Below are 11,795 nucleotides of genomic sequence, written 5' to 3' on the forward strand. Positions count from 1 at the left end.
TGTCAGGTCAGACCTTACGTGTAAGAGTCTCTTGGTGCTGTATTGGGCAGCTTTTCATTTTCTCATGTGACTGAGCACTTCTTTGCGTCACTGCACCCAAGGGAGAGCAAGGCTCAAGTTTGGTTTGCACATTACTTCTCATAGGGCTTTTTTGTGAGTAGCAATTACTTCTTCTCCCTGAGCTAACCCTTGACTTAGCCCTCTTAGTCTAGTCACCCATACTGAGAAGGAAGTTTCAGAACCCTAAGAAAAACACCAGCCAACCCTTTCTAGTGTCTTGGTGTTTAAGAACTCAGTGTGAGCAGCCCGGCTGCTGTGTGGAGATTAAAGTGGCTGCTCCGGCCTAGTGTTACTCTGATGCCTTCGCTGGACAAAAATCCCCAACATGATTTGAGGAAACCTAGTTTAGTTCTGTTTCTGTCTGTGGTCATATTACTTCGAGCCTGTAATGAAGTAGAACACAGAGAAGGTAGCAGGGGCAGACAGACACACAGACAAACACAGACAGAGACCCACTTCCAATCAGGCCTCCCCTCCTAATGGCCTATTAATTTATGGGTGAAGTTAGTATCCTTATGATCCAGTCACCTCTAAATACCACGCCAGCTGAAGACAGAGCCCCAACTCGTGGGTGGGGCTTTGGAGGACTTTTCAAATTCAAACGCAACACTTAGGGTATACTTACTGCCAGGGTCCCAGTGCAGCGAGTTATTACTTCCTGCTGATCCTACCTCGAAGAGAATTGTGAACTGGCTCCCTATTCGTTCCCTAGAAAAAGAATAGAAGAAGAAAAAAAAAAAAAAGTAGGTCCCTACCAGCAGTAGGTGGGCCTCTTGTCACTGATGAGCGTTTCACAGCAAGTAGGCTTGGTGCTTAGATAAAGAGGGCTGTTTTGCAGGAATTTTGTTTACATGACACATTCACGTTAGGAGCACACACATAGAGACACAGATCATCTTGCTTAATGGTTAATCCCACCTCCCGAAAAGGAAAGGAATGAGGCTATCACACCACGACTTTGGACTCTCCAGTCTGCTATCTGGAACAGTGTCTGTTACTTAGCCTGCTTGTAGACTTGCTAGGTGATGAGAAGATTGGAGCAACCCAAAGTAAAACCCCTGAGATGGGGGATGTCTTTGTGCTGTCTCGACTGCCTGAAGCTGTTGCTGCCAGGCAGAGACACTTGAGTGCGCCTCACTGGTCCTGACCCTGTCCCGAGTCCTCCATGGGCGTGTGACATGTGCTGGGATGCCTGTGTTCTCAATGAAGGACGGCCAGGAGCTTCATTGATGTGGCATCTATATGGTGCCCATTTGGATTTGGTTCTTAGATGAGTCAATAGACTTCCTTTTTCTAACACTCAGGAGCTCTTTATCTTAAAGAAATGTAAACTTTTAAGGATGTTTTATAGCGTAAAAGTGCATTTGCGCAAAAGGATATGTTTATAAACTTTAACCTTGACTACCTTTCATTTCCACAGTTACGACGTGACTCTGACAAATGCTTGCATTGCCTTAAGTCAAAGATGGGTTACTGTAAGTAGCGATGGAAGATTTCCGGCTCGTTTCTGAATTGTACAAAGACGTTTCTTGTTTATTGAGGGTAGTTTCAACTGTGAGCGGTTGTTTTTAATTCTTTCCCTGGGGTGATACTGTCTTCACCCCTTCCCCTTCACTCAAGAGGTGCTTCAAATACCTGTAGATGAATCTGAATGATGTTGGGTGAATGTTTAAGGCCAACTATGGAACAGGAGGATCAGACGGTTTGCTGGCTTCTGGTTCTATTCATTTCTATAAACTTTCCTAAAAAGGAGTTTCCACATACATGTGCTCAAACGTACGCCCAGGGAAGCCAGACTGAGCATCTGCCCTGGATGAGTCTGGAATAGAAACCGAGAGAGAACTTAACAGTTGCTTTATCTCGACAACAGTTGATGTTGCTCTCTGAAATTTATCTTTAAAGTTTACGTGGTCAGCATTTCTTGACAATCATCCACATATTGAGTGTTGAGATTCCCAGTATGAAAGAAACAGAGGTGGACTTGCCTTTGGGGTAATGAAAGAAATTTGAGGTAGTTTAATGAAAGAAATTAGATTTAGACACACATTACTTTTATGTTGGGCAATTCATTTACTGGGGTGGGGATACTGGCGACCAAACCCAGGGCACGCAGAGCATTTCTCCCATGTAGGGAGACAACGCTTAAGAGATAAAGAAGAAAGCAAAGCAAGAGGATAAGGCAGGAAATAGAAGTGAGAAACCAGTGGACAGTTCTCTGACTCAGCCCAGCTTCATGACACACATGTGACACCTGCAGACAGGAGGGTTGTGAATTCAGGGCCAGCTACATCCAGAAACCTTGTCAAGAAAGAAAGGAGGGGGGAAGGAGGCAGGAATGGGGTCTCCTTTAAACACTGTGGACTGTAAGCTTTTTGGAGGTTCAAGTCATAACCAATCGACTGAAGTCTTGTAAGTCTCTGCCCTTCAGAGAATTGTTGTATACACAGGATCCTTGGCTGTGGATATTTTTACCTGGAGTGTAGAAAGTGTAGTTTAGTGGACTTCCTGTAACATTTCCAAAGGCTTAATTGTTTGTATCCAAGGAGAGAAACCTTGACATGTGAGCCTCCATCTTTTAGCCCAGTCTTTCTGTGCTCACAGACGTGCCAGAGAGAGAACAAGAGCCGTCTGTGGGAGGCAGCACCTGTAACGGGAGTCTCCTAGAACCCTCTTATTAAATTTGAGAAATGCACGCAGCTCGCCTGGTGCTGGAGAAGCTGCCGCGATCTCCACTCTGATAGTCCTTTGGGCCCAGCAGTGAAAGGCAGATGGTTATAAACATCTCAGCTATCAGAAGGAACAGGTGGACTTGGTAACAGTGAGGACGGTTGCCATGAGCGCTCTCCTTAGCTGTTGCCTTGGTTCTTTTCCCCATGTATTGAAGGTATATGTGTATATATGTATATGTATATACATATATATATACATGTGTGTGTATGTGCGGAGGCAGGGGGACCCCCAGGATGAGCTGATTACCTAGACTCCTGAATTGGGAACTGCAAGTTCAGCAAGAAAACACACTTGGAAGAGCGGAGAGCGAGCAGAGGATGATACCCAGGGCCACCCCCTGGCCTCCACGTGCTACGCACACAGGTTCATAGTCAGTGTATGTATGTATACACACACACACACACACACACACACACACACACACACACATACACACACACACTACATACACACACACTACATACACACACACACAGAGGAATAAAAAGGATTATACATGTAGGAAACAGTGGTAAGGCATAAGAACAGACTGTAAAGCAGCAGCCATGTAGCGCCAGTACGAGAAGCACAGCCATCTTAGGGTCTGTGGAACACCACTCTCATTTCGTGTATAAAATGTCTCTTCTGTATTCAGTTAGTTTATAAGTGAGTTGAAGTGCTTTATGTAGCGTTTCTTTGCTTTGGAAATCACTGTACTTCTAATGGTCCAAACTGTCAAGAAAGCAAAGGCAGGCGACTGTCCCTGCATTCTCACTAGGAATGATGTACACAGATTTTAGGAACCACCCTCCTCTTAGGTTATAGTACCTTAACATCTGGTTATGTTAGCTCAGCTGCAAATTCATTTGTTTTTCTTAATCTTTACCTGTGTGTCAGATTAACAATATTACGAAACTGCGCCTGAACAGAAATAACCCGGTGATGTTTATTTCAGGCCAAAGAGGAAGATTTAAGCTCATTCAGCATCGCAGACCTGAAGGATCTCTCGTCCCATCAGCTGAATGAGTTCCTGGCACAGGTGCTTCAGAAGGTGAGCCCCAGCTCCCAGCCCCGGAGATGAAAGTGGGCTCAGAGGCACAGCGCGCCCTGACCCCAGTGCAGGGAAAAACACTAATGAAGAAAGTGTGGGAAGAGAAAGGAATTACGTAGTCCACTTTTTTTTGAAACAGCACTCATTGAATTATGATATTAGTACTGTTCAAATCAAAACCTGTGTAAGAAAGGAGAATTCTTGTTCTAGAAAGCACATAATCCACTAGGAGGGGAAGACAGGGGCGTTGGCAGTTGGCAGGAGCCATTTGGAATGGATCAGTGAGGAAAGACTCCGCCCTCACAGGCATCATCAACAAGGAAGGTCTTGTGGTGGACTGAGCCTTGGTTCGCTACCAGCAGAATGGTAGAAGTTAGGTTGAGGGAGGCTCCACCCATGGAGCATGGCCTGCGTTGAGCGAACAGTAGGGCTGGGTGAGGCACCAGAGGCCCTGTCCTAGCAAGAGAGAGTTTGGTTTTAGTGCACGAGTCATCAGCCTGATAGCTTTCTGTGGTGCGGCGGGTGTGATCTAGGATGGAGAAGAAACAGGAAAGCCTGATAGGCTGACGTGGGGGGAGGGAAGTGGGGCAAAACAGGGAGAGTCGGGAGATGGAGGAGGCTGGCCTAGCAGGGTGGACTTGGAATTGCAATATGTCCATTGGGAGCTAATGTACTAACTTGGAACAGGCCTAGCAGTTAGTGAGAATGGAGGCAGCTGGCTCACAGGCAGTCCTGTCAGGTAAGGAGGCCACACAGGGTGGGCAGGAAGGGAGCGCCTCCCCAGAGACCTCAGACTGTCCTCCAGAGGCAATTTACGTCCTGTGTGTCCACACTGAACCTGTCTCCTTTCCTCCTTCCAAACTGGTTTCCCCTTCTAGTGTGGGTTAACATGAGTGCAGGAGGGCCAGGTATTGCCTGAACTTGTATCAGGCGCCTGTGTTTATATGGAAAATGCACCCCACCCCACCCCACCAAGGACAGAGTCCATATTCCTCATCCCAAAGGGGTCTGTGATGTGAAAGGTTAAGAGCGACCATTTTAAAAGGATATAGAGAATCTAAAAGTGATGTCAGAAGAAACAGACACAGATAAAGCCAATCAGGAAAATGTCAGGAGGTGTGAGTTATCTACAGAGTGGGCTAAGTCTAGGTTATGTAGGAGGTGGAGAAGAACCTAACGGATTCAGGAACGGTCTAGGCTGAGGAGAGCATAACACCCCTTTATTTCTCTCAGTTCCCCACAAGATATAGCGCATTCCTGCTCTCCCAGAACAAACACCCTTCTCGGGAACTAGTTGCTAGGCATTGGCTTCAGCTCGCATCTGTTCCTTTTACCCTTGTCCAGCATATGTCCGTATTATAAGGGATGTAGGACTGTAATCTGGCTAAGAATTTCTCTCCAGCTCCTTTCTTCCAGGGAATCCTGTTGAAATGATCCCTCATACGTCTTCATTTCGCTCTTAGGCACCTCTTCCCTTGGGGCACATAAAGCGAATGCAAGAGGTGTACAACTTCAATGCCATTAACAATTCTGAAATACGATTCAGGTACATCATTTTAACTTGTCTCTGTGGAAGAAAGCTGAGTGGTAGCTTAAACAGTGGAGAAAGGGGAAGCCGAGTGCGGGAGCCCACGAGTCCTCGGAACCCCCGTCAGATCATCTACATAGATGGCCACAGTAGTATCGAAGGGAGAGTTGTGATGTCTGTAACACGATGTTAATCTTTCTTTGCTAGGTTCTCAGTTTCCCTCAAACTTAAAAACAAAAACAAAAAAATTAGAATGAAGACTTTAATGGCAAACACTCTACCTTTCCCAAGTTGTCAAATCAACTCTGAGTGGGCGCGGGTAGACACCTTTGATTCTGTGATACGTTAACCGTCCTTAATTCAAATGTGTGGTGTTAGGTTTAAGTCAAAGCCACTTCTTTTATTGTGCACACAAGCACTCCCACAGTCCAGACCTGACACTTAGGGCCTTTCCCAAGACCCAGCTCCTCCTATGTCTCTTCTCCCGTTGTTAACTGTGCGTGTGTGCAGATGTGAATTCGTGACGTGCAGGTGCCCAGTGTGGCTGGAATGGGATGGTCGGTCATGATTGTTTAGGAGTACCGCTCACTTGTTTCCCCGGTTCTCACCTTCCCTCCTGCCCACGCCTGTATAAATCCTTCTTTCAGATGGTTACGGCTCTGCATTCAATCGAAATGGGAGGAAGCAATTCCTTTGGCCCTAAAGATGGCAACTGAACAAGGAAGGATGAAATTCACACGTCCTCTATTCAAGTAAGGCCACATCAGGCTGTGCACACGGGAGGGACAGGAAGCAGAATCTGAAGATGTTTCCTGTGAATGTTTCTAAAGGGGCCGTGGCTGTAGTTTCATAGTGGAACACTTAGCGTGCCTGAGGCCAGAGGTTCAGTACCCAGTCAGCCTGGTGGGAAAAATAACTTCATAAAATGACATCTATAGCATAGGTCTAAGAGCATTCAAGTTGGTTATCATAAATAAAGAGTTAATACTTATGACCATTTAAATTTTAAAATAGCATCATTAGCTGCTGCAGGAGCCCAGTATGTGATTAGCTACCATAGAGCGGAGGCGAGGTGAAAAGGAGACAAACTCAAGACAGCCGTAGATACACAGAAGGGGTTGGAAAGCAGAAAGTCTGACGAGTGAGTACGGGGCCAAGGAATAATCTAAAACTAAATACAAAGAGACCTTTGCACATAGTTCAAGCTGAGTTGGGTGTTGCTTGACATATTAAAGAGGAATGCAGGAACATAAGGGAGAGTGTGTTAGCAACAGGGTGGAAGTTAAGAACAGCTCCATTAAGGTATTTGTTCCATGTTCTTAAAAGGTTTCAGTCACAGCATCAGATTTCATGATTAGTCTGGCAGCTTGGCACACACTTCCTAAATATAGTGAAATTGTGTCAGTGCAAACTATTATCAGGTTTCTTAAATATGGCCACAAAACTAATTTTTATTAAGGTATTTTAAAGCAAACTTCACTACCTTACCAGAATTAAAACCCATCTACCTGCAAATTGAGTGATGTATACCTCAAATACAAATATATACCCTTGGGGTCAGCAAATGGCTTGGCAGACAAGGTGTCTATGGCCAAACCTGATATCCTGAGTTCAAGTCCTGGGACTCACATAGTGGAAGAGAGAAACACCTTGCACAGGCTGGCCTCTGACCTCCAATTGTACTATGAGTCTCAATCACTCTCTCTCTGTCTCTGTCTCTCTGTGTCTCTGTCTCTCTCTGTCTTTCTCTCTGTCTCTGTCTCTCTGTCACTCTCACACATACACACCTAAAGAAACAAACTTAAGAACATACGTTTTATGGGAAAAATAAATGTTCTGTCTTGTATCACAAACTAATAGCCATACTTAAAGCGACTAACCCTACATTTCATATACTTACCCAGTTTATTTGCCAAATCGTTTCACTACACTTGGTATTTTTATTCTCACTGGATGAAGCTTTCAGAAATTCCTTTTGTAAGTTAGAATGTTTATACTCTTGAATGATTGATTAGCATAAACTTGAAAAGATTATTTTTTTAAAGACAAAATAATAGAGGTCTGCCCTCTCATGCAAGGTCAGTATTTAGCCAATCACCCTCCACACTGCTCTGTAACCGCTGCTGTCCCCTCACTGTGCCTCCTCTGTGTAGCTCCCTCCAAATTCCTGTGATCTGCTCTCTCTGGGCCAGCATTTGATGCAGAGATGGTACAGGACCATCTGGTTTTACATGGGTGACGCTTAGCTGTTCCGTTGTGATCTTTAATTTAACCTTAGCTCTGACGTGATATCTCTGCTCCTCTCTCCATCTCTTCCCGATGCCTCTCCTTTGCCCTTTGCTCTGCAGGGATCTCGCTGCCTTCGACAAATCCCATGATCAAGCTGTCCACACCTACCAAGAGCATAAAGCCAGCATGCATCCCGTGACTGCGATGCTGGTGGGGAGAGATCTGAAAGTGGATTAAGGAACTGATTGTTGCTGATTTCAGAAAATTCCTTTTTTTTAAAAAAAAAAAAAATTGAACCTATTAAGAAATACAAAATTTTAGCTGTCATTGTATTTTAAAGTGTCATTTTTGGTTTTTTGTTGTTGTTGTTTATTTGTTTTTAAATCATTTTTCATGATTTCACTAATATTCTCTGCCCCTTACAAACCAATGTGGAGTATTCATCTGCCATGAGATGTGGATATGAGAGTAATATCCTCCCCCACCCTCCCTCACCTCCTGTGGCCGTTGGGATAACTGTCCCTGGGGTCATGAGAGCAAATGAGCTAGCCCTGTCCCTTGCTGGCTGCAGCACTGCACCTAGCCTGGCCAGTACAGTGGAGCTGGCCCTGATGGCAGAGGCATAAGTGAGCTAGCCCCGAGGGTATGAGAGCAGATGAGCTGGCCCTGCCCCTCACTCACCTGGGCAGCAGAGTATGGCTGGCATGGTTGAGGGGCGCTCGTGAGCAGGCCCCAAGGGTGAGAGCACAGGATAGCCGGCCCCATCACTTGTCTGGTATGAGGTGGCATGGGTTGGAAGATGATGCCCTTCCCATTGCCTCCTGCAGCAACCAGGAGAGCTGACCCTGGGATCAGGAGAATGGGAGAGCTAGTCCTGCCCTGTCACTGACACAGTAGAGCTGGTCCTGGTGGAGTGGACACAGGTGAGCTGCCCCAGCCTCCTGTAGATGGCAGCACTGAGTGGCCTACCTGGAGCAGTGCTGAAGCGCTCGCCCTGGTGATGCAGATAAGGGAGAGCTGTCAGGCTGACCAGCTCAGCAGCCATCCAGGCCCAGATCCAGGGCTCTCTGAGTTGTCCCATTCCAAAATCTGTATCATTTGCTAATGGTTGGGGTGCGTGAAAGGGTGAGTCCTGCTGTTCCGAAGCTGCAGGATCTCCATGGCACAGGACAACAGCAGGGTAACCAGCAAGAGTCCTGGTGAGAATTCCATGTTGATGTCACTGAAGCCAAAGCTCTTGAAGCAAACCAATGACTCATCAAAATGAACATTTGCAAGTGAAGGTGTGTAGCCAATACATGGGATACGTTGGGACATATTACAGCTTCCATGATGAGATATTTGTAGTCTTATAAAGGACATTTAATTGGGGCTGCCTTACAGGTTCAGAGGTTCAGTCCATTATCATCAAGGCAGGAACATGGCAGCTCCAGGCAGGCATGGTGCAGGAGGAGCTGAGAGTTCTCTGTCTTTATCTGAAGGCTGCTAGCAGAATACTGGCTTCCAGGCAGCTAGGATGAAGGTCTTAAAGCCCACACCCACAGTGACACACCTACTCCAACAGGGCCACATCTAATAGTGCTACTCCCTGGGCTGAGCATATGCAAACCACAGCTCCCCAGCCCTGGATCCATCCTGCTGCCCCAGTGGACTTACCCCAGTCTCCTGTTCTTCACAGATCAGGTGACCACCCTGAGCATCCCAGTGTACCCTCACTCCATTCAGCCTGCCTCACCACCTCCCCAGAGCACACGGCATGTGGAGACCCATTGATTGAATTTGAACCAAATAAAAGACAGGCCTAAGAGAGTACCCTGCAGCTCGGGGCATTTCCACGTGCAACCTGTGGGGGGGGGGGGGCAGGGGGGGCGGGACATTGGCAGTCAGAGCAGAAGGATGTTATTTAAGGGTCACAGAGGGTCTGCAACACGGAGACATCGGTGCTTCTGTCTCGTGTGTTTCTCTTACTCTTAATGTGCACTCTGAACCCAGCTCACCCTGGGTTACACATAGAACGACAATCACAGTTCCAAGTTCTCCACTGAGCCCACTCCTGGTCAAATAAACTCTAGCTAAGGGGAGTGTTGTTTTAGAGTATAAGCTTTGGGTGTGTGTCATCACTGGGTACCCCCTAAAAATGTAAAGATTAAGAACACCCCGAAGATGGTTCCTGTCCAATCCTTGAATCCAGTTGTGTTCTTTGGTGGACTTATCCATGCTACAGCATAATCCCGTTTCCCAGCACATGGCTCTCACTTGCATTTCTTCCCTGGAAAGGTTAGAGGGCGCCAGAGACACACCCTGCTACTGGTTTTCCTAGGACCAAGGATGCATTCTCACTGGCTCAAGTTCAGCTAATTCACATGCACTGAGTTGTCTCTGTGTCAGATCAAGTGCACAGGATCACCCGAGGAACTAAAAGAACAGAAGTGTATAAATGGTGAAAAAGATGGGCATGCTAACATAGCCTGGCAAAGAATTCCACCGAACCCAGATTAAGGGTGACTTACACATAAGGTGAACAGAGACAACAGCTCTGGAGTTATCTGACACGCAAAGGAGACCAGAGAGTGTGAAGAGAAAAAAAATGAGAAGTCAGCCACATGATATTTGAGGTTTGTGTAGAATCTTCACATGGCTAGGAGGAACTGATTGCCCGGTACTGATATCATGGAATCACTCAAAAGCTGGGTCTACCTGGGATGTCAGCAAGAGCACCCGATAGTTTGGGTGACCTTTCAACCTGAGGGGTAGTGGGACATCTCAGCCTTGGCGCATCTGTTCATCTCCAGACATCAACATCTGAACAGGTATTCAGACAGGACTTGGTGGTGAATGAATGAATAAATGAAGGTGGTTCACATCTGAGGGCCACAGTTTTCCCAGAGTTGTAAAAGATGAAGCCCGTATCTGGGAATGAGCTGCAAGTTGAGGAGAGAGGGAAGACTTGGAGCGTTCCCTCTGGGGGGGGCATGAGTCAAAGGGTGGTGCCATCACCCCCACGGTCATAGGACTTGTTACATCAGTCTGCTGGGGTAAGCAGGTGACAGTCCAGAGTAAGGACTCAGGGTATGGGTTTCATCCCAAATTACACACATAATAGATTCTGGCTTCCCAAGGACCTTGAAGCTGTTTAAGCATAGCCACATAAGCAACTAGGATAGCTTCCTAAGCGGTGGGGTTCAGGAGGAGAAGAAAGGGTTAACCGGAGGTCAGGTCCGTGGGCAGAGATGAGCTAAGTAAGGTGGAAGGCCATGTCCTGGAGGTGGAATACTGAACTGAAGCTAACTTCTGTCTTGATAGCAAATCGAGATGTTGCCAAATTGCAGGGCACAGTCGGGGTGTGGTTGTCTGATGAATACATTTCGATAGACTGATGGTAAGACACTGGATGTGGATCTGGGTGTCTATCTACAGAGCAACTGTTCTAATGAAGTAGAAGGCAGGTCAGGGTTTCTGATTATTCAATCAAATTTCTCAGAACTGACATACTACTAAAGCGCACACAATTCTTTGAATCTCTTGGGCTATCAGTGTTCCTTAACACAGGTGGGGCAAAATTAGGTGGGGGGGGGTGCAGGGGAAGCGGTTTGGGGCAGGGAAGAAGCTTAGCTGAACTAGGGATATCCAGGGGGCAAAGATAAGGAATATTCACACACACACACACACACTCTTGAGGGCATGTGGAGTGTTAAAGTCCAAGTCCTGGTGAGAGTAATTGGGAGTCTCCCCATCCAGCAGGCACGGACCTCAGGGTTGACACACACTAATTGACTTTGTCCTTCCAGCTGCCCGTGGGGATATTCGTTTCATAGACGAGTAAAGCTGAATCCCAGGGGACTCAAATGACTGCGAGTCACACAGCCAGGATTTATCCCAGGTAGATGCCGCGAATCACGGCATTAGAGAATTTGCCTTTGGCTTAGGAAACGGGAAGATCACTCACTCACCCCAGGGTAGTGAGCTGAGGGCCTCCAAGCTACGGTGATTCATGTGTCTAAACACAACCTTTTCAGAACTGCTTTCTTTGATGGAGCAATGGCTTTGGTAGCACTGGGCACTGGCAGGGAGGCGTTGCTCAACGCGTGTTTGTGGAATAAATAAATGAATGGGGATTGCTACACTCTGGGTGTCACAATTGACCGAGAGGATGCGTTTTACCAATTGAGTAATTCCCTAAAGAGGGGAACATGGTGTTTATAAGCAGCTTTCAAGGCA

At 46.7% G+C, this 11,795-nt stretch overlaps 1 protein-coding gene across 2 annotated transcripts in view; it reads left to right on the forward strand.

Annotated features, from left to right (window-relative positions):
• The window catches only part of Lta4h (leukotriene A4 hydrolase), a 31,501-nt gene extending 23,571 nt beyond the window's left edge, over window positions 1–7,930 (forward strand). Inside the window, exons 15-19 of one of the 2 annotated variants that reach the window (NM_008517.2) lie at window positions 1,481–1,535; window positions 3,725–3,820; window positions 5,284–5,366; window positions 5,996–6,100; window positions 7,697–7,930. In NM_008517.2, the coding sequence (NP_032543.2) occupies window positions 1,481–1,535; window positions 3,725–3,820; window positions 5,284–5,366; window positions 5,996–6,100; window positions 7,697–7,814 (457 nt within the window). In that variant the 3' untranslated portion in view covers window positions 7,815–7,930. The remainder of the gene's footprint in view (window positions 1–1,480; window positions 1,536–3,724; window positions 3,821–5,283; window positions 5,367–5,995; window positions 6,101–7,696) is intronic. The other variant, NM_001313897.1, reaches the window with a different exon arrangement.
• Window positions 7,931–11,795: the final 3,865 nt, after the last annotated feature.

This window comes from Mus musculus, chromosome 10 (assembly GCF_000001635.26).
Source record: "Mus musculus strain C57BL/6J chromosome 10, GRCm38.p6 C57BL/6J".
NCBI lineage: Eukaryota > Metazoa > Chordata > Mammalia > Rodentia > Muridae > Mus > Mus musculus.